Source organism: Pteropus vampyrus, unplaced genomic scaffold (assembly GCF_000151845.1).
Source record: "Pteropus vampyrus isolate Shadow unplaced genomic scaffold, Pvam_2.0 Scaffold10, whole genome shotgun sequence".
Taxonomy (NCBI): domain Eukaryota; kingdom Metazoa; phylum Chordata; class Mammalia; order Chiroptera; family Pteropodidae; genus Pteropus; species Pteropus vampyrus.
In genome coordinates this window covers 1091995-1114737 of record NW_011888791.1, presented here as the reverse complement: position 1 = coordinate 1114737, position 22743 = coordinate 1091995, and the positions used below count along the sequence as shown (strand labels likewise).

The following is a 22743-nucleotide window of genomic DNA, read 5'->3' as shown; positions in this document are numbered from 1 at the left end:
TTTCATGATCCTGGGGCTCTTATGAGGTCAAATTCTTTAATGGATGTGATGTGTCAATGTAAAACACACATGATCAGTTATACACAGAGAAGCATATTCCAGTTGTAAAAGCAAATGCCTTCAAGGGTCAGAATGAACAGAGATCAGTCTTCTATGGGAGAAAGCATGGCCAAAGCTGGGCAATGAGGTTGGGCCCAGGCACAGTAGTCTCTGACCAGCCATACTACAGTCTAAGGAGCCACGGCAGGAAGACATAACCCTTCAGCTCTTGTGGCACTCTGCAGGTCGGCCAGGCTTCTGAATCAGCACGAATGGCTGATTCCCTCAAAGGCCCCACTGGGCTCCCGCCTCAGCTGCGACTCTAAAGCACAGGCAGGGTAAGGGGTGGTTTTGTCTTCACCTGTGGCTGTCTTAAGTGTGAGAGCGGAAGATTGAGATGGTGTGCTCATCAAGCATTTTCATTAAAACACTGAATGGAAATCATGGCCCTGTCCCCGAGCGCTGGGAGAGGAGAGAACACTGGAAGCTGCCTCCGGCTTTACTAGACACGGAGTGCGCATGCACTTCTGAGGTGGGCGACAGGTAAAGGTTTTCTCCAGCTGGCATGCGCTCACGGGTGAATTAGTTTGGCCTAAAATACCTGACAATGCTGCATAAATTGGGAATTTGGGAATCAGGTTTTTACCCCTATGACACACAACATAAAAACACCGAAAATCCAGTCTCATTAGTAGATAGCTAAATTTTGATTAAAACCTGAAATGTCTTTTTGTAATTGTCAACAGGCTGGAATGTATCTGATACAGTTTAATCAGCTGTTTCTTTGGCTGTCTTTCAATCAGATCTAGAAACTGTTTTGACACCCTCGACCTATTTTCCGAATCACTTAATGCCTGTAATTCTTAAATAGGCTAGTTCTCCTTCTTCAGAAAAATGATCCACAACCACCTTCCTAATAGTGAGAGTGTACTTCTGAATAGAAGAGGCCTTCAGCTGAAATGGCATCTCCAAGGCCCACAGTTCGAATAGGGTCCTTACATACCAATACAGGTGTGAAGTGGAAGGCCACGCCCTCCCTGTGCCATTCTACCACTGGCTTGTCAGGGTTTAATATGATCCTGGAGCCTGCCCCCGAATGGGAGGTCAGGAACTCGTGTGGAGCCCTCAGAGACACTCGGCTGGTGTCTATGGTTTCTGTTGCGCAGGCCTGTGTCCCAGCCACGCGAGCTCCTGCAGCCACGGCTGCCAGCTGGTTAGCCCAGTGCCCATCCACAGTTGCCAAGATGTGGTAGACCAGTGTGTGGAAATGGATCCTGGTGAGGTCTGAGGCTCTGCTTTCACTCTTCCCATGTTCCTTCAAGATCCAAAAGAGGATGTCACTGACTATGCCCACATCAGGAACACCGTTCCAGGAAGAGAGAGAAGAGTGAGGTCCAGATGCCGACTGGCTGAGAAATAACAGCTCCTGTTCATTCAGCCCAAGGGAAGTAACTGCGGGAAAGACCTGCTAACAAAAACAAAACGGAGGTCTCTTTCTGGCTGACACCAGAAAGGTTATCTTAGGACACAGCCAATAACTAAAGTCAGGGAAGGCAGGCAGGATGCGTGGCCTCTTTCTTCCTTACAAGACTCCCTGCCCCTCAAGTCGGTGGTGGGGAAGTGACAGATCAGCAGTCACTGTTTGGGCTATTACACCTCCAACTACCTCTACCCTCATTATCACTTGGAATAAACTGGAAAGTTGTAGTTTAAGACTGCCTTAGACCTTGTCTTTTGTTACATGCCATTCCAAGACAAAGGGCAGAGATGAGCATATTTTGTATTTCTTTCCACGGTGCTTAGCTTTGCATACACACCAGATCTTCTTACCAATGACGGGACACGACTCTCAGTTCCTGAATGTCAGCAAGTATTAGACTGGTAAGATAGAGAAGGCCCTAGCTACAGAGTCAGCTTCTTGACATTCAATTGAAAGCAGCTGAGCTGGGCTTTCAGTTTTCTCCTTTGAGTTCAACTTCAGACTTTTCACTCCCACTTCCGAATTCCAGAGGAAACAGCCCCATGAACCCATCAGTTACACTGTCATATTTCTAACCTAGGAAGAGATCCTGTCCCAGAACAGTCCTGGCTCCTTACTTGGATCTCCAAGGACCAAGGTCTGAGTGACATGACAGCCACACTTCAGTGAGCTGGCCCCTGAGCCTGAACAACTGGTCCCACTGGACAAAGGTGCATTTCTGCCAGGCCCCATGAGGGTCAGAGCCAAAGAGGGCTCCGTGTGCCTCCCATGTGGTTACCTGATGCACAATGCTGCTCATCAGCTCCCTATTGGTCATACTGGCCAGCTCTAGGTGAACTGGAATGCCAACAGGGATGTCAGAAATGGAGGTCACAACCTGCAAAAAGAGGACAGCATTGCCATTAGATATAGAAGTCAGACGAGAGGAAGAAAAGAGCAGGTCCTGAGAGGCAGTGTGTCCTGTCACTGTCTTCTCTGCATCCTCATGAAAACTCCAAGCCATGTAGGTTGCCATGGCCTCCGTGGATGAGGGATGCTTTTCCCAGCGGGGAAACCTAGGCTCTGCAGAGAGGTGCTGGGTTATAGAATCAGAGAGCACAAAGAACCGCTCCTGTGTGTTCATGTAGCCACCCTATTCCTGGGGACCTAAACTGAGCAGTTGGCTTCAACTGTTGTTTGGATCTGCAGGAACCACAGGACAGCTGATGGGAAGTGAGATGATATAGATAACATGAAGGACACAAACTACAAACACTGCAGCTTGCAGCCACGTTCAGTTTAGCACAGGATACAGAGGCTCAGGCAGGAAGATGTTCTGACCTGTCCTACTCAAGCTGCTGCCTGTGCCTGAAAGAACACTCTGAGGTACCTCACTGGAGCCGGAGGCAGGCTTCAGAGCCGGCTGCCATGATATGTCCCGGGGAGGCCAAGGCAGCACAAACTGCAGAGGCCAAGAGAGGCAGAAATCTGAAGAAACACACTAGCTGAGATCTGTGAAATTCTTTAACAGTGCTATTACCTCCAAGAGTCTCTTCCTCTGGAGCTCCTTGCTTTGTCCCTCCATCATGTGCAATCCAGAGAGAACCACCAGGTCTGGCTGAAACTTCTCCAGGCTAGACACAAACACCTCCAGCATATTCATGGCCCCGTTGGAGAGGTCGTGGGAGAAGATGAATCGGTTGGCATGGGGAGCTTTTAACTGGCCCCACTCCTCCCCTAGAAAAGCCCAGTCGACACAATGGGAAGAAAAGGAAGAGGCTTTAAGTTTCCTAGCTGTGGGGGGCCTGCAGGGGCCTCACTGGAGCCTCTGCTCTAGGCAGGCTGGCTTCTGGCTGGGTGGACCCTGGCTTACAATGGCCCTGGCTTACAAAGGTAAGCATGGCACTGTATCCAGGAGGACGGTGGTCAGTAATGAAACAAGCCGAAAACCCAAACCCATCCCAACAAAAACATAGAAACACAGTATAGGTGCTACATGCCTTTGTCAAGGGGCTGGCAACTAGCTCCCTGTGAGCCCAGGGAAAGCTCTACTGTCCACCGAGCTTTTCAAACACAGGATGCCTGTGTCCTTTCCTGTTACAGAGCAGAAGCGTGACTTTTAAACAGCAGCATACAGTGCGTACCATTGTGTCTCCACATACAGGACTTACTGCCTTTCTGCATTTCCAACTCATGGCAGTGCCCTGAGCAACTTTCATGTAGTTGGGCCAAAGGAGGCTGAAATTCCAAGAGTCAGGCTGACTGTATCCGCTCTTCCCTGCTGCCCACTGGTGGTTTCTGGGCACTTTGTCCAGAAAGTAAGAGTATCTGGCTGCTCTAATGTCCTCTGAGCGAGTTGCTTTGGAATAATGACTGCTCAAGACCAAGTTCAAGTGCTACTTCCTTCCTAAATGGTTGCTGACTGCTCCACCCTGAGGTACACTTTCACTGCTTTAAGCATTCACAGAGATTTTCTTTTCCATGGTTTGCTGATTAATCATTTTGCTTTGAGTTATCTCTTCTACTATTTTGAATTAGTAGTCAAACCTATATCATTACTTGACTTTTCACACATTTGTGCCACATCTCTCCAAACAGACTGCCAGCTCTTTTAAGGCAACACTGTGTGTCTCTGGTTCCCATATGTGTCACGGTCCTCAGCACAGAGTGCCCACTCAGCACCTACTAATCTGATCCAAGCAGAGGGAGGCCAGAGCCATCCTCGGTCGGGTCTCCTGGAGGGAGGAGGAGTTTGGAGCCTGCTCATCTATAGGGGTGGATCCCTCTGCTGGCCACATATCAGAATCTCTCAGGGAACCTAGCTTTAAATGTGCAGGTGGCAAGGCCCCACCCCTGGAGATCCTGATGTGCAGTGAGATGGACAGCTACTGACTGAGACCCCACAGCTAACAAGTACTTGAGTGGAGTGTGCTGTCATGCAAGTCCTAAAGCAGAAAAGGTGACAGAAGCCCTTGAGTTCACTCAGAGAAGCTTCATGATCAGAGGCTTTACTACGCAGAGCTCACATTCTTCTCCAAAAAGACTTGGCAGAATATCTTGAAACTCGGTCACCTAAGGGCCAACTAGGCTCTGTGACCGCTTAGGGCAATTCCTAAATGAGTCGACCCCCTGGCCCCTGAGCACCAGGGCAGGAGGTGGGGGAGAGAGCTGGTCACCACCAGCATGGAGACCTGGGGGCAAGGACTTATGATCCAGGTTTACATGGTTTCCCTTCAGACCCATTTATGAGGTCTATACGCCAAAACCTAGTTTTTCATTGGTTTCTATCACATTAGTTTCTATCACTAAATATTCATTCAGAAAGTTTGCCCCCAAGACAGACAACCCACAGCAGAGGGTTTCCTCATCCTACAACGGTGATCGGCCAACTGCAGTCAGCAATGTCCTTCCTCCTTTCTACAACAGGCCTCTCCAGACAGAAGCCCTGCCTCTCTGAGGGGAGTATGCATATGTATGCTTGCATGTGTAGGGCTTATTCTAGAGCAGTGGTCCCAAACCTTTTTGGTATCAGGGACCTGTGCTCCTATGAGAATCTAATGCCTGATGATCTGAGGCGGGGCTGAGGCGGTGATGCTAACGCTGGGGAGCGGCTGCAAATACAGATGAAGCTTTACTCACTCATCTGCTGCTCACCTCCTGCTGTGAGGCCCAGTTCCTAATAGGCCATGGACCGGTACCGGTCCACAGCCAAGGGGTTGGGAACCCCTGCTCTAGAATAGGTGTCAAGGCAGGGAGAACTCATCCTTCCTTTGGTTTGAGTTCAGTTTTACTGAATCTTTTCCTCTGAAAAACATTGCATATGTGGGTCATTCATATAAAAAACTATGAAAGCAGAAAAAAGACATTAGCTATTTACTAAGTCCCAAAGCAATGGTTATATTTGTTAAAACTATATTCCTTTCTTAACTCCTGGCCCATGTCCAAAGAAAATACCTAGTGGTGGTCCACAGAACTGAGAATAGTATTCCAACTCTGCTTCATCTAAAGATCCAATGCAAGGATGGCCTCCCCTGTGAAGCCCCTCTAACTCTGCCGCTTCCTTCCCTGGGCCACTGCCGCACCCTTTATAGGATATGGCACGACTCTGCAATCATTGTTCAAGAGTCCATCTTTTGCAATGGACTGTGAGCAGGACGCAGAGCCCGTGTCTTCTACTATCATCATACTCCTAATGCCTCACTCTGCACCTGGCATATAGCCATGTAAATAAAAAGTAAAAGCGTAGGCAAATAAGAGAGCAGACTGATGACTTAAATGCCCACGACAGCAAAAAATATGGATATGAATGCCAGTATTTCCTCAACTAACGAGACTCTGTACAAGGAGAAAAATACATGAGTACTCTCTATAGGGAAAGACCTGGAACTGGCCCTTAAGGAGTGAGGCTGCTAGAAGAAGCACTGCTTATCTTAACCTAGGAAAAAAGAGCCACACAGCATTCAAAATAAATCAATTCTTCCAGGGAAAAAGTGAGAGAGGCAAAAATAAACAGGCTTCTGCAATGTGAAGACACGGAAGGATGTGGACAGCTGCTGACACAGGACTGATGGGATGGCCTGAGAAGCAAAATGACCGAAACTCAGACAGGGTGAGCCCCTATTAAGAGTCAATGCCTCTCTTTTCTCACGAAGCTTTAAATTTATTTCTTTAAGTGATCCATTCTCTCAATTTATCATCCTGCCCTTCAGCCGCTAAGTCAGCAAAACCTACGTAGTGACTTACTGGATCCCTAGCCCAAAGCCTGAAAATAAGCTTCTCTAGAGAAGTCTGGTAAGAGAGGAAGAAGAAAAATAGTTGACAAATCCACTCTGGGAATTTATTCATCTAGGTTAGAGAGAAGCAAGGGGTGGATGCATTTGTCAAGAGAGGTGACCTGAGGGCTGCTACCACCAGACTAGGTTCTCCCTATAGAGTTTAATAAAAGGCCACTACTTTGAACTAAGAAAACACAGCCAAGAAAAGGAAAACTGAAGTGTGAAGCTTCTAAACCCAAGGATAGATGCGATCTCTTTTCAAGATAAGCTGTGCCATCCTCAACTACACACCAGGCACATCTGTCAAATATAAGAGCAGTCTCAGTGAGGAAACCAGTCTTTCCACTCTGTTGTCACCAGGGACAACAGATAATAAAAATGATAGCAACCAGGAACTAGCAAGGCCCCAAGTCCATGACGTGAGCACCAACAGAAACAGAAGCGAGGCCCATCTGGGGCGGGAGCAGTATCAGCAGCACATCAAAGGCACATCCTTAGCTATTCTAGACCCTTCCAGTCAAGTCTTGTTCATGCCTTTCATTTAAGCAGCCCACAGTGCTTAAACACACTAACCTTTTAATCTTTAGGCAGTGAGAACGATCACTCTGATTTCTCATTTGGGGAAACTAAAACTGAGAGAAACTCAAACCAGTATATCATTAAATACCTACTCCAACATTCTGTTCCTAATTTTCAGACCCTGCTCTTCCTAACTTCCAGACTGATGTAGCAGGCACCAAAAAGAGAATCAGAAACAAGAAACAATTCTTTTTTGAACTTAGAGAAAGGCATAATTTTCAAGAAACACTATATTTCATATCTTACATTAATTACTCTACTAGGTGAGGTTCTCTTAATTGTCTGACTTGGAAGCAGTTCACTGAAGCACATTACGTATTGCTGTAAGGTACCAATTAGTCTGTTTAGATGCTTGAGTCTTTTACTTGAATTAGCACATTGAATCAGAAATCCAAGAGTATCACTTCTGAGCAGAGGAAAGATACCACAGCAAATACACAGAATAAACAGGATCAAATTATGGTCAGGTATTTAGGATTCTCTCAGGAATCAGATCTGCAGTCTGTGTAACACATAAAATCTACTGGGATGGGGTGGTTTGGAGTGATAAACATTGAAACATTATATAATGGGAAATAATATAAGTGTTGTTAAATACAAAATACTTTCACTTACACATCCAAGGGAAAACAAAATGCTTCATAGAAAGTTTTCCAGAGGCCTAAAATCAATCCTAAGCAGCTTGGAACAGTTGGCCAGAAAGGCTCAGGGCAGAATCCAGCCCAGAGTTGAGCAGATGTTATCTGCTTTTGTCTTTCCTTAGAGTAAAGAAAAACTTGATACGTGTAAAACATTTTCATTTATTCAGGATGCCTACTTTCCTACAGCCCGATTTCTTTTGGGTTTAGATCCATTCCATTTGTATACCTGGGAATTTTCTTCGGTGTTGTAACACTCTGGACAGTATCAGCACAACAGAACCAGAGGTCAAGAAACCTTTGTTAAGGCAAGAACACATTTTGAAAAGATAAATTTAAAAAGATAAATTTCTAATTTAAAAAGATAAATTTCTAGCACAGTCACACCTCAGTCTAACAATGCGCGGTCCCTGATGAGTCTTACACCATTACTTACTCATCTCTCTTACCTGCCTGATACTCTAAAATGAGGTGGAACTCGTCCACTTCCTGCAGCGACTCTGGTGGAACAAATACATTGTCATCAAGAAGTTCATGCAGTTTTGGACCAACTGGACCACAAAGAAGAACCTGGAGACGAGAAATATGAAGTCTATCAGATCTGTCCCCTTTTCCATGCAATATGGGTAATAACAGAAAAGGTACACCCAGGCCACTTCTTTTAATTTTAAAAAATACTAGAATCCCAATCTAATTTTGGAAGTTTCTGGTTTGGAATAATATAGTAGAGGGGCTATTACCAGGGTTTAGGTCCTGCAATCATGTGGCCACAATGTATCCAGAATTGAAAGGCTGACAAAAGACCCATGTATGTCACACATGTAAGGCATCTATGCAGCTGCTGTATCTCATAATCTCGTTAGGGACTGAATGTTTGTGTCCCCTCAAAATTCACATGTTGAAGTCTAACTGCCAATGTGATGATAGTTAGAGACAGAGCTTTTAGGAGGTAATTAAGGTTAAATGAAGTCATACAAGCGAGGTCCTAATCCAGTAGAAGAAAAGGAAGATCTCCACCAGATAACACAGAAGAATGGCCATATGTGAGGACATGGCAAAAAAGGCAGTTATCTGGTTTGGAAGGAAGAGAGCCCTCGCCAGAAACCGAACCCTGCTGGAACCTTGATCTTGGACTTTCCAGCCTCCAAACTGTGAGAAAATAAATTTTTGTTGTTTAAGCCATCCAGTCTGTGGCATTTTGTTATTATGGCAGCCCAAGCCGACTAAGACACACCCTATCCTCTTTTCTTTTCTTTACTCACTCATATCCTGTGTAGGTAAACAGATACCGGATGTTGTTTCCTCATAGTTGCCAGATGAAAACAACTGTTTAAAATTTACACAGTATAGCAAAGAACCTCAGGATCACAATACACTACACAACCAGGTGACCTGATTTGTGGAATCTGGCTCTCTACTATACTTAGCTGTTATGGGAACTAGATAGCCTTCCAAATGTGAGAGTTAGAGAGCACCTCAAATCAGAAAGTTTGGGGGAAGGTACTTTGCAAGTTTTCCAAAACCTTTTCTTCACCTCCAATCTGAGCCTCTTCCTGGCTATTCCTTCTAGAAGCCATTTCGTACTGCTGGTTTCTACAGTGCCAGCTCTGGAACACACTAAGGACCAGGCTAGTGATTTTGGACCCCAAATGACTGAATGATGAGGGCTTGAACCAGAATTTAAAGGAACACAACACCATTTAAGATTTAACATGCCCCACCCAGAAGCTTCAAAGGCATTTTTACTGCTCATTAACTGCCTTTTTGTACAGAGGTACTTTTATGTATTTGAGAAATCCCAGCTTCTAGGTTAAAATATATCTCTCTTCCCTTTCTGCCTTGACACATACCTATTATTTGCTAATTCTGAAAAGTCTTGCCTTGACCACTTTATTTTATTTTTTCTCTAATTCTTGGCTAGAATTACAGCTTCCAAGATGAGATAATAAGGCCTAGTTTACCTTTCCGTCTGAAATAACAACAACAAAAAAAACAGATAAAATATATAAAACAATGGTTTTCAAAACATTTGGACAATGGGAAACAAAGGACAGTGTTCCTAAGAAACAGAAAAAATCGAAACCCTACAAATACCTCAGCAAATTATCTTAAAAGTTTTCAGATATACAATTTTGAAAAAATTCATCACCAGCAGATCTGCATGACAAGAAATATGAAAGGAAATCCTCCAGGTGGAAGGAAAATGATACTAGATGAAAATATAGCTCTAAACAAAGGAATGAAAAGCACCAGAAATGATAAGCTCTGGGTAAGTAAAAAGATCTCTTTTTTATTATTTAAATCCCCTTAAAAGATAATTAGCTGCTTAAAGAAAAATATTAACAACATAGTGTGAGATTTATAAGATATGTAAATGTAAACTATATGGCAATAATAGTATAAAGACCAGAGGGGAGAAATGGAAGCACACTGTTGTAAAGTTCTTACATTCTACGTGATGGTATACTAACAGCACTTGAAAGCAGACTGTGATAAGCTAAAAATGTACATTATAAACCCTTAGGCAATCACTAAAATAACAAAACAAAGAATTATAGCTAATAAACCAGAGAAGATAATATGAAATCATAGAAAATAATCCAAAAAAGTTCATAAAGAGGGAAAAGGGAAGATAAAGAGGTGAGACAAATAAAAAAAAATTGCAAGATGTCAGATTTCAACCTAACTTGATATAGCAACAATTACATTAAATGTAAATGGTCTAAACACTCCAATTAAAAGACAGAGGTTGTCAAAAGTATATTAAAAAGCAAGCCCCAATTATATGCTGCCTATAAGAAATCTGTTTTAAATATAGACAAAAATAGGTTAAAAGCAGAAGGCTAGAAAAAGATATCATACTAACACTAAAAGAAAGCTGGAATGTCTATTTTAATAAAGATAAATTTTAGAGCAAAGAATATTATAAAATGATTTTCTTTATCCCTGATAATGATAAAGGAGTCAATTCATGAAGGAGACATAAAATACTAAACAGTAATGCACCTAATAACAGAGCTTAAACATACATGGAACAAAAAGTTGTAGAACTGCAAAGGAAATAAATCCACAATTATAGCTGAAAATGTCATTACTCCTCTCAATAATGGATAAGTCAAGTAGATAGAAAATCAGTAAGACTATAGAAGACTTGAACAACACTATTAACCAGCGTAGCCTAATTGACATCTACCCAACAGCAGAATATACATGCTTTTCAAATGCGCATGGAACTTTACCAAGATAAACTATATTCTGAGACCTTAAAAAGTCTCAATAAATTTAACAGGAGTCAGGGAAGCATATTCTTTGACCACAATAGATTTGAAATAGAAATCAATAACAGAAAGATATCAGGGAAAACACCCAAACATTTAGAAACTAAATAGCACACTTCTATTCTTAAGTAGTCCATGAATGGGCTATTAAAATTAAACAGCTCATCTCAAGAAATCAAAAGGAAATTAGAAAGTATTTAAACTAAATGAAAATAAAAACACAATGTATCAAAACCTGCAGGATGCAGCTAAAACAGTTCTTAAGGAGAAATTTATAGCACTAAACATTCTTTATTAGAAAACATGGAAGGTCCCAAATCAATGACCTTCTACCTTCAGAAACTAGAAAAAGAAGAGCAAGTTAAATTCAAAGTAAACAGAAATCAATAAAATAGAAAAGAGAAAAACAAAAGAGAAAAATCAATGAAACCAAAAGCTCATTTATTGATAAGATCAATAAAACTGATAAACCTCTAGCCAAATTGATCAAGAAAAGACATAATTTACCAATATCGGAAATAAGTGATAACTTTATTACAGATTCTAAAGCTCTTAAAGGGATAAGAAAATATTATGATCAATTTTATGCCAGTAAATTCAACAACTTTGATGAAATGGACATTAAACAACTGAAGTGCACTCAAGAAATAGAAAATCTGAATCTCTGTATCTATTAAAGAAATCAAAGTTTCGTTAAAAACCTCACATCAAAAACTCTAAGCCTAAAGAGCTTCACTAGTGAATTCCACAAACATTAAAAGAAAGTATAATACCAATTCTATACAAACTCTTTTTTTTTTTTTTAACTGAAAAACTACCCATCTCATTTCTAAGGTCAGTATTACCCTGACACTCAAATCAGACATACAAGAAAATACTGACCAATATCCCTCTTGGAAATTGACATTAAAATCTAAAACAAAATTTTAGTAAATTGAACCCAATAATATATAAAAAGGATAATACATCAGAACCAAGTGGGGTTTATCTCAGGGATGCAAGGTTGGTTTATTATTTGAAAATCAATGTAATTACTTAATTACCATATATCGAACTAAAAAACAAAACTCATACAATCATCTCAACAGATGCAGAAATAGCATTTGACAAAACCCAACATTTACTCTTAATTCTTGGCAAAGTTCCATAAAAACGTTTTCTAAATATTTTTCTGCCCTCCTGTAATCTGGCTTCTATTCCACTATTGTGCTAAATATGCCTTTGCTATATTCACCAGGATCTATTTCTGAGACACAATATAGCACAGTTGTTGAAAGTATGGACTCTGGAACCAGACTACTCGGGTTCAAACCCCAGTTCTACCTCTTACTAGGTATGTGAACTTGAACAGTTTTAACTTCTCCATGCCTCGTTTTTCCTATCTACAAAATGGGGATAACAACAGGACTTCCCTTATAGGGTATTATGAGTATTAAATGAATTAATATAGATATGTAGAGTACTTGAAAGAGTACTTGGCATATAATAAAGCCTATGTAAATGTTAGCTATTATTATTATTATTACCTTTGGAAAATACCTAGTTCTTAATCACTGGTAGTTCTCAGATGATCGCTCAGTCCACGATGAGAAGCACTTTGGCAAGTTAAACTGAATCTGAGAGCAGTACAGGGTAGTGAGGTCATGGCAGAGCCTGGCATTTGAATCCTGGCTCCAACGTTTACTGGCTAGGTGACCTTAGGCACATTAGTTAACCTGTTTTCTCATCTTTAAAAAGGTGATAATACCTTACTTCAACAGACTGTTGTGAGGACTGAGTAACAGATACCCTTTTTCTTTCCTCAATCCCCTACCAAGGCCATCATCGGTGTATAATCCCCAATCTCCGGCACTGACTCCAGAGCCCAAATGCTCTTAACCATTACACGAACAGTACTTAAGGACATGGACTCCAGGGTCCTAAGTCAGAATAGTTTCATTTCTTATTAGTTGTTATACTGCTTTTTGCCTCAAACTTCATGTGGAAGGACAGTAACAGTACCAACAACAGTATCGATTCACCTTAGAGGCTGTCACAAGGATTAAATGAAGTAATATACAGAAAGGTACATGGTAAGCACTCAGGAAGAAGCATCAGCTGCCACTACCCTCCTACTATTACTGTTTTACCTCCTAAATGAGGCCCAGGTTCTGGCACATAGCAGGTGGTCCGTAAGTTGAATCAAGAAACAGATATTCATCCTTGCTCCTAAAATGACTGAAAAAGGCACAGGTTTTAATCTGGGAATTTGACCTACCTTTAAATCTGAATTGGCTGCAAATTTCTGTCCAATTAAAGCTGCATTTCCTCCTACATAGTGCTGTAAGATAGTTTAAGGTTATTAGACAGTATTTTAGCACAGCTATGTTACCCAAGTGTAAAATTTTTAATTTATTGAATTAATTTATACTGTTTTTTTCCAAAAAAATTTGAGGTGACTTTAGAAAGATACACAGATGAGGTTAATAAAACATTAAACCCACAGGTTAACAAACAGTGAGTTATAAGGAAAAGTGAAGAAAACAAACATGCTAAAAAAGGAAATCAATATAATTGCCTTAACCATAGGTCAAATTCAGCCTTGAGCTTCCAGGAAGGCAGAACAGATAAAGGAAACATGACAAGTGTGCAGAGATCTTATCCCCTACACTATAATCTTTCTAAAATGAGTATATAATTGTGTCACTCTTCTCCTGAAAATCACTCAATAAATACTATCATGAACTAAAATCCAACTCTTAAGTGAGGCACACAGGCCTTTATCTGCCCTTGCTCTCCTTTCGACCTTCATCTCCTGCCCATCCCTTCCACATCATGCTTGCAGTTCTCCAAGTCTGCCCTCCTCTCTGTGCCTTTAGCACACAATTTTGGTTTCATTAGGATGCTTGTCCTTCTCATACAGTGGTAAATCCCTGATCACTTCTCAAGAATCTGCTGTACTGTCCCCTCCTCCACATTGCCTTCTGTTCCCCTTTTCCCACTGCCATCCCAGCCTCCAGACAGGATTATAGATCCCTTGCTACTCCTATACTCTGAACAAATCCCTACTAAAAACCCTGTCCACTTGGGTTATTATCATGTGAGCACATGTCTAGCTCCGTCAGGGCAGAGACTGTCTTTTTTTTACACTAAAGTACTTAGCAAATATTTGTTGCTAAATTTTGAGGAAAGAAGAAACACGTTGATGTGTTAGGAAACACAAAGGCTTTCCTAGGAGTAAATCTGAAAGGTAATGGGCCCTCATCTAGGACAATATTATCTCTTAAACACCACATCTCTCAGCTGACAACCTAGAGGAGGAGGACAGGTAATTCAAGGCTAGTATTCCAAGTTGCTGACTAAAAATGGGTTCATGTGCTTTAGAAACCCGACAAGTAGAAGACGAGGTTGATGTTCTATTATAAAAGCTTCTCGAGAAGCCTCATCAATAGTCTTGGGTAGGTGGAATGCTACAACCTCAGCTTCCTAGTCCTCAGCCTCACAGAAGCACAGACTAAATAAATAATTCAATTCTAGATGCTAGACATCACTTTCACCCCAAGGTTTGTGTCAACCAATCATTGGGTTCAGGTGGGACAGTAACAGCTTTCTACATAGGCTGATATTTGGCCTTTTAACATGTTAGCTTTAATTTCTTATTTAACTATGATGGCTGGAATTTACTAAATATTTGAGGGGAACTATTAAGATTCTATGAAATGGTTTTAATGTTTTCTTATAATAGTTATTAACTTCTGTTTATCAGTCAATCTGCCTTATACTTTAAGGGAGTTTGAAAAAGCACCAAATAAAGTGTCACTCTAATGGAAGATAAATAATACACATTTTAGGTTTTACAATGTTAAGAAATAATTTGGATGATCTAAAAGCTAAAGTTTCTGCAGAATTTTTTTTTTTTTTTTTTTTTTGCATTATGAAACAAAATGCAGGATCAAGGCAGGGCTTTGTTTACAATCACCAGGTGGGCTTGGGGTCCCCTAGTTCTCTGATAGGTTCTACCCTGCAGACCAGTGGTTCTCAAAACAAGGTGCTCAGCATCAATATAACCAGGAAACTTGCAGGAAGTGGTAAATACTTGGGTCCCACCCTACATACAATGAATCAGAAACTCTGGGAGTGTGGCCCAGGAATCTGTGTTTCAGTACCCCCTCCAAATGATTCTGATGCAAGTGCTCAAGTCTGAGAACCACCAATTGAGACCTGCAATTCCAACCTGGGTGACTGCTTCCCTCCTCTCTCCCGCCCTGGAAACATTTTTAACTGTCCAGATTTGGGGAAAAGGGAGAGTGCTACTGTTATCTAGTGGGTAGAGGCCAGAGATACTGCTAAACATCTTACAACGTGCAGGAAAGCCCCCACAACAAAGAATCACCTAGCACAGAACATCAATAGTGCTGAGGCTGAGAAACCTTGCTCTGGACCAGCGGCACGGAGGTGAGGCGCCAGCTCCTGCTTTCCCAGGCAACGGCGGGACCTAGTTCCCAGTGTATCTGGCCTTTTTCTTCTCAGGAAGGACTAGGCCATGTTAAGTTTACTGCAAGTTATCAGCCACAGCAATACACAAACAAGTTAGTAGGTATCTTTCCTACTTTAAACTTGAGTAACATGAAAAGACAGCATTTTAATGGATGAACCAGAACCAAAATTTTAGTACATGTGCTTCACAAATCTTGGCTGAATTGATCTGACTAGAAACGGCAGTTAATGGAAGGGCAGATACATAGCTTTACAAAAAGAGAAAACATTGCAGAATTGGATTCCCAACAGTCATTCTCTTGGGGCGAACTGGAGGAAAAAGTTGCTTGGTTGCTTCTAGGAACCATACAAAAAGGGTATCTTTTCCCACCCTGTCTTAATTTACTACTGGTGAACCAAACAGACCTGGGCTCCTGGAAATGCTGACGCGGTCTGGGCAATGTCATGGAAAGTGTCCTCATCACTGAAGAAGCGCTCAGCAGCTGCTCCCTTCCCCATGAAGTGAATGAAAGCTTCTTTCAGATCGTTCCTGGAATGCAGAATGGAGTGATCTTCCCCATTCCCAGGGTTCAGGCCCAGTGCCTGCAGGAGCTTCACCCCTGAGAGCACGACATCCACACATGCATTGACTCTGGAAAGAGGAAAGAGACCGTGTGAAAGAAATAAGCAGAAGCACTGGGGCAGCTACTTTGCATTTAACAACAGGGAAATGCTTCAGAGAATTGTATTCAAAAAGAAAAACAGATGAAGTGGATCTGAAACCTGTACTGGAAAGTAAATAACATATGGCAGAAGGAGGATTACTTTACCTGAATGTGTGTGTTAGGATCAGAATATAGGACTCTTTTCAATAGTTTGGCAAACTTTTACCCTAGTTAGAAGAGAGGTGTTCAGCATTTCAGAACAAAGCTATTATGATAACACAAACAGAGTATTTCTGAGAAAATGCTAGTGGAGCCAAACTGTCTGGATTCACACTGGCTGTGTGACTTGGGCAAGTCCCTTAAATTTCCATGTCTCAGTTTTCTCATCTATAAAATGGCATAATATGAATATTTAACTCATAAAGCTGTTGTGAAGATTAAATAAGTTAATATATTTAGGAATATATGTTTGGTACAGAGTAAGCAAAATATAAGTTTTAGTCAAAGGTCGAACATCAGATACCTTTCCCTGAAAGACACATTAGGATGGTGGTTAAGATACACTAAATACCTAAATGTCTAAATACTGTCAATTGAAACTCTTAAGAGTTGAGTGGTGCCTTAACAACTTAGGCACATCTCTGGCACACTTGTAACAACTTGGCAGGTGTTCACTGGACCAATCCATGAACTTTAAAGGGCTAGTAAGAAGTCAACGCTGCATCACCTGGTTGCCCTGTGGAAATTATAAAGTACTAAGGTTGTCTGGCATGGCCTCTCTTACATGGCCTCATGTAAGCATGGAAAAGTTCTGGCTTATACTGTCAGTGTTTCTTTGATAAAAGTCATCCCTTAAAAGAGAAGGGCCAAATAATTTGGATAGCTGGAGAGGTCTTACTGTCCCGCGGTCATTTTATTTCTGTGTCTACCTATTGGGGGTGTCATTCTTGGCAGAGGGGCTGGATGGCCACATAGGCAGTCCCCAGCCGCTAAGAAGAGCAAGGCTCACAGCAGGCCAACCAAAACAGCTCCTGGTGATAAAGGTGGCTGGGCTTCCTTCCAGCTGAATTATTATTAAAAGGTTCCTGTGTAGGCTAGATATTATTTACAATACTCAAGGAAGGTATACAAGGGCAAGTAAGAGACACATCTCTCCTCATGACACAAACTGATTGCATCCTCATCATTAAGGATTCTTATATTAATTCTTCCCCTCTGGATCCCATGTTTTTGAAAAGATTTTTCCCTACAAAAATTTAAACAAGACTAAATACTCAAATTTTCTTATTCTTTTAAAATCAAAGATGCATATAATTACTCTGGTCAACTGGAAAGGCTGTAAGCATTAGTATGCCTTTCAGAGGCAAAACACATTGACATGCATGTGGCAGGTGCTTAACAATTATGTTTAAAACACATTCCCTTTGCAGCCTTACATGATAATAAACCGAACACCTTGTAAACTTCTCTCAATTCCACTTCAGACAGAACGTCCTGTATTTCTATGGAATGCAACATTAAATGTCTGAAGGGTAGAATTTTAATAGGAATACAGGTATCCCTGACTCTCAGATTCTAGCAGATTCCCGAGTTTCAGACAGTGGGTTTGGACAGTGAGGGTTACTATTTCCACCAACAGCTCTATCTAGAAAATGTATCCAAATGGATTTGGGTCCAGAGTCTGAATGGCAAAAATTCGGATACTGTGGGACACCCGTATTTGGAAATAATTACTTTAATAAACACATCCCTTCCATATGTAATTCTCCAGAAACCTTAAACAGTTTGATTCCTCAAAGATGATAATGGAGGAAGTTGAGTTTACAGAAGTTACAAAAAAATTGGAGAACAACGGTCACCATCTTTCATAACACAAGACAAAATCCAACGGAATTAATTTTGAGTTAAAAACATGTGATTACCATAGGAACATTTTCCCTCTCCCATAAATATTAGACAGAAAAGCAAACTTACAGACAAAAACTTTTTATTTGGTAGCTTTTTATAATAAAAAGATCATTAAACATCTACTATGTGCCAGATAGCAAACTTAGTTCTTTTACATGTGCCTTCTAGTTATAGTTTATAAAATTTTAACCAGAGCAAGAATCTTTCTCTGCACTTACCTCAGTTTAACAGCATACTAAAATGTTAACGAACACATTACCTAAGGTGCTTATTATCAGGGGAAATAAAGTCAGGGAGGGGGCAAAAAAAACCTAGAAGACAAAATTATGCTCATTGGCACTTAGGCAGAATTTCACACTAATTTTCTCTAAACTCACATTGTAATATTTTATTGTATCATTCACACTGATGAAGCAACTGGAAAACAAAGCAAGGCAACAGATGCTGAATGCTCCGACAAGAGGCCGAAAAGGTGAGCAGAGAAACTGCCGGATGGAGTAGGGTTTGGGGTGGAGGTGGGGTACACAGTTCCCCCTTCTAGATTGTAAGTTCCGTAAAGGCAGGGACGGTGGTTTTTATCACCTCCCTTCTGTTTCATCATCTGTAAAATGTTTCCTAAGGTTCTTTTTAGCTGTAACACTATACCTGAGATGTTACAAGAGCTAATCACTACAAAATACAGAACTGCAGATAAGAGAAACCCAAAAGGGTAGGGGCAGTGCTCCCTGGGCTGAACCCCAACAGTACTCTGGAGAAACAAGGCAGGCATTTACAGATAGATCACACCAATATGCAAAATGTCAGAACACAGAGAAGTAGTCATCACTGCTTTCAGCTGAGAAAAGTGAAGCTGGGGGTTAACGAACATTCCAAAGGTCACGACTGGAGTAGCCAAATTCAAACTCAGGTTGATCTGATACTGAAGCCCACGCACAAGCAAAGATGTAGACGAAGGGATTAACCTCGTGTTTGGACACCATAAGAATGTTGATTTAGTGAGAATGGAGTGTTTGAAGAGGGGAGAAGAGCAAGATAGGTTTCAAAGGTCGGGGTTAAGCCAGGTATGGGGGAACAAATACTAGGATGAGGGGTCCATCATTCACCCAGTGAGTCTTAGGCATCAGGGTCCAATTTTGAAGTAGGGGGTGGGTGGGACATGTTCTAGAAAGATGTGGTAGTGGGCCCGCCACTGACCATCTTCTTGAAATCTCTCTTATCCTTTATTTCTCTGGTCCCTCTCCACCAGCCCCTTACATGCCCGTACTTCCCAAATTCCACCCTTGCCATTTACCTTCCCTCTTGTTCTCTTCCTGGGTGATACTATCCAGTTTCTGGCTTCGATTTAAGTGCTGGTGTCTCCAAAATCTGCAACCCTGCTCCTCAATATGCTCCTGAACTCCAGACTTTGGTAGTCAGCACCTGTGGCTCAGCTTCATCCGAAATTCCACAGCACGCACATTTCCCCTCCTCTGAAATCAAACTCCTTCCTTTTTCTTAATCTCTCCTAATGGCAACAAAGTGGCAAGAACAGGAGCCAGGAACGGGTTTAAATTGTGCCCCTGGCCCTTGCTCTGTGATCTCTGACACATCAATATTCCTATGCCTCAGTTTACTCATCTGTGAAAACTGGATGACAATGTCTGTATCTGCCTACAGATTGTTATAAGATCCCAAATACTAAAAATCTGTCATTTTTGACAGCCTTTTTTTTTTTTCTCTAGCACATCCGACCTATTAAATCTCACATGTTTAGCACCATTGCCACACAAGAAAAGGCTCTTTTCTCCCTTTACCCAGACCCTACAATGGTCTCTTAACTAGTGTTAGTGTCTCAATACTTTCCTCCTTATGAATGACATTAAATTGTGTGTTGTGAGCGAGTGTGAGTAAATATATGTGTATGTGTTTCTCCTGAGAAGTCAAACTGCAACACGCACACATACCCCAAATGAGATTCTGACACAACTACTGCACCTTCTCCCACCTATCCCTGGCACATCCCCCCGAACCCCACCCCCATCTTTAGGCTAAAAATCCTTTTAGGTAATGAGAAAGGTTACCAATGGATGTCTGTTACCCACAGAAATGATGTATAACAGTTTAGAAACTGCATCACTGATCAGCTTATAAACCTATCACGTACTCTGATATTAAAGGCCCTTCTTGATATCATTTCTTGACATCTCTCTACCACAAGGTCCTTGCCCTAAACGCAGGGCCAACTTGCTGTTCTCAAACTATGTACTTTTTCACATTTGGTTCTCTCTGCCTAGGTAAATTTATTCCCCCACCTTCACGTGGAGAAATTTCATTTCTTCTCCAAGGCCTATCCCATGCAAGTCACTATAACAGAATATGTTTTCTAAGATGGCCACAACAGGATGTCCCATCACACATATTCTTTTTTACAATGTGACACTGATACTCCTCTTATCAATATGTGTTGTTGGTTCCCCTTAAAACCAGTTGGACCTGTGACTGTGGTAGGAGTGACACTATGTGCTTCTAAGGTTAGGTCATAAAAGGCATTAAGGCTTCTGCCTGGTCCTCTTGGGGCATTCTGTCTCCTAACCTAGCCACCCTACTGTGAGAAAGCTTAAAAGCTATGTAGAACAGGGTCCCCTGCCCCTGGGCTGCACAGCAGGAGGTAAGCGGTGGGCCAGCAAGCAAAGCTTCATCTGTATTTGCAGCCGCTCGCTAGCGCTAGCATCAGCACCTCAGCTCCACTCAGATTATCAGGAGCACTGGTCCCCTTTTTGGCACTGGTGCCAAAAAGGTTGGGGACCACTGACGTAGAACACCTTCCAGTGTTCAAGGCAAAAATCCCAGCTGAGGTTGCAGCTGACAACCACAATCAACCTTTAAGGTGATTCCAGTCTCAGACATCATCTGACCAAAACTGCACAAGGCCCCAAGTGAGAACTGCTTGGCTGAGCACAATCAAATCTCAGATTCATGAGATAATAAAATAAAATGACTGTTTTAAGCTACTAAGTTTTAGGATGATTTGTGATGTAGCAACAGTAAATAAAACATCACTTTCTCAGATGCAGCTTTTTCTGAAACCTCTTCTCAGGGAGAATTAGTAATCAGTTGAGACACAAGGCTACCTTATTTTTACTACTAGTTAAGCAAAGCACTTTTCTTAATTGTTATGGACAACACTGTGTTGCTCCTCCCCAGCCCCGCCAATTCATGTGTTGAAGCCCTAACCACAAATGTGACTGTATCTGGAGACAGAGACTATTTAAGGAGGTAATTAAGGTTAAACAGAGGCCATAATCTAATAGGACTAGTGTCTACATAAGAGGAAGAGATAGCAGGAATGACCATATGAGTCAGGAAGACAGGACTCACCAGAAACCAACCTCGGCCTATCAGTCTCTAGAACTGTGAGAAAATAAATTTCTGTTTAAGCCACTCAGTCTGGGGTATTCTGTTTGGTAGCCTGAGCCGACTAACACAATAATGAATATGTGTTTCCAACAAATGAGGCAGGGATCTTGCTTCACCTATCTTTGTATCCTCAGAATCTAGTTTGGACTTGACACATACCATGTAGCCGATGAACATTTGCATGAATGTGCCCGTAAGGCCAGAGAGGCCGATTAAGCTGATAACGAAGTGAGTGAAAGGGCCTAAACTTGAAAAAAGATGTAAAAGGAGATACATCTGAAGAAACAATAAATGTGCTGATATAAAAAATGCTGGCTAATATTTGAGTGCTTTTTAAACCAGACACCACGCTAAATTACATAGATGATTTCATTTAATCTTCGGGATAACTTTGGTTTACTTTACCCTTCCAGTAAACTGAGACAGGGACTAAAGTCAGTGTAAAGGAAATAATTACATTTCCCAAGAAGAATACGAAGGAGGCACTGTGATTTGGGAGAACCCTTTATACGCAATGTCCCTAAAGTCGAGAAGAAAAGCCTTCCAAGGAGGTCATGCATAACGCGTGGAAGGCTGCAGAGCTGATAATGCAAACTAAAAAATGGTACCTGACTTTGAAAATCAACAAGTCATCAGTGAGCTGTGAGAGACGAGTTTCAGTGGAGTGGCGTTCAAGAAGAGGGAAACAAGGCGGAAAGTCGGTAACTAAAAGGAGCGACCCAATCCACTCCTTCAAATTCAGAAGCAAGAGGTAGAAGAGTGTCGTCAAAGTGGGTAAAACTAAGCACTTAGACTGCAAAAGAGCAGTCGCCAAAGGGGCAGAAGCTGAACAGGGAATGAGAGTTTCGAACATGACGGTGTCAGGTTGAGCGGGATTTTCAAGAGGCTATTAGGCTGGAACTCTGGAGATGAGAGAAGGGCGCAGGGGCAAACCGAGAAGAAAAGCAGTCTGAGTCCCTGCAGCAGTGACCGACTAGGCTCGTTCCAGACGTCCGAGGCTTCTCGCCAAGGAGACAGCGTGGACATCAGCGCCGAGGGGCCTGCTGGGGACCTCTGGATCCCCTGTTTCCGCGCAGGTTCTAACTTTCCACCTCCCAAGACGCTCGACCTCCACCAAAGCAGTCCTCTGAGGCCCGGAGCGCCCGCACTGCCAAAGAGGCCCAGAGATGCAGGCCCCGCAGGCACTCACCCCACGGCCACGCGGCGCCAGCGCCGGGCTGGCCGCACAATGAGTGCGTCCCAGGCGGCCGCCAACCGGCCCTCAGGAGAGCCGGATCCCGGGGGCGCGGGCCCCAGCTGCAGCGAGTTCCACAGCGAGCGCAGCGCCGAGCTGGGCAGCTGCGGCTCCAGCAAGAAGAGGCAGCCCACCGCCAGCGCCAGGAAGCCGGCGTAGGCAGAGCCGCGCCACAGAGCCATGGGGACCGGGACGCGGCAACGTCGCCGCCCACCTTCCCGGCCCGCGCCTCTTCCGGGCTCAGCGCGCAGCGACGTCTACATGCGCGCCACGTCACGCCCGCGCGCCACGGGCCCCCAAAGCTACTGGGCGACAGA

The 22743-nt window shown here is 42.5% G+C and overlaps 1 protein-coding gene across 6 annotated transcripts; it reads right to left on the bottom strand.

The window, feature by feature from the left end:
• ADPGK (ADP dependent glucokinase) lies at window positions 1-22698 on the bottom strand. 6 transcript variants are annotated; one of them, XM_023521826.1, is made up of 8 exons: window positions 22382-22680; window positions 15650-15875; window positions 13026-13088; window positions 7940-8060; window positions 7720-7788; window positions 3039-3235; window positions 2298-2396; window positions 1-1507 (listed from the first exon to the last, which is right to left on the bottom strand). In XM_023521826.1, the coding sequence occupies exons 1-8, from the start codon at window positions 22606-22608 to the stop codon at window positions 953-955; spliced, it is 1557 nt and encodes a 518-aa protein (XP_023377594.1). In that variant the 5' UTR covers window positions 22609-22680; the 3' UTR covers window positions 1-952. The 6 variants fall into 6 exon arrangements, with proteins under 6 accessions (XP_023377594.1, XP_023377596.1, XP_023377600.1 ...); XM_023521828.1 differs by having other exon boundaries at window positions 1-1504; XM_023521832.1 differs by lacking the exon at window positions 13026-13088 and having other exon boundaries at window positions 22382-22681.
• Between the last annotated feature and the right edge of the window lie 45 nt (window positions 22699-22743).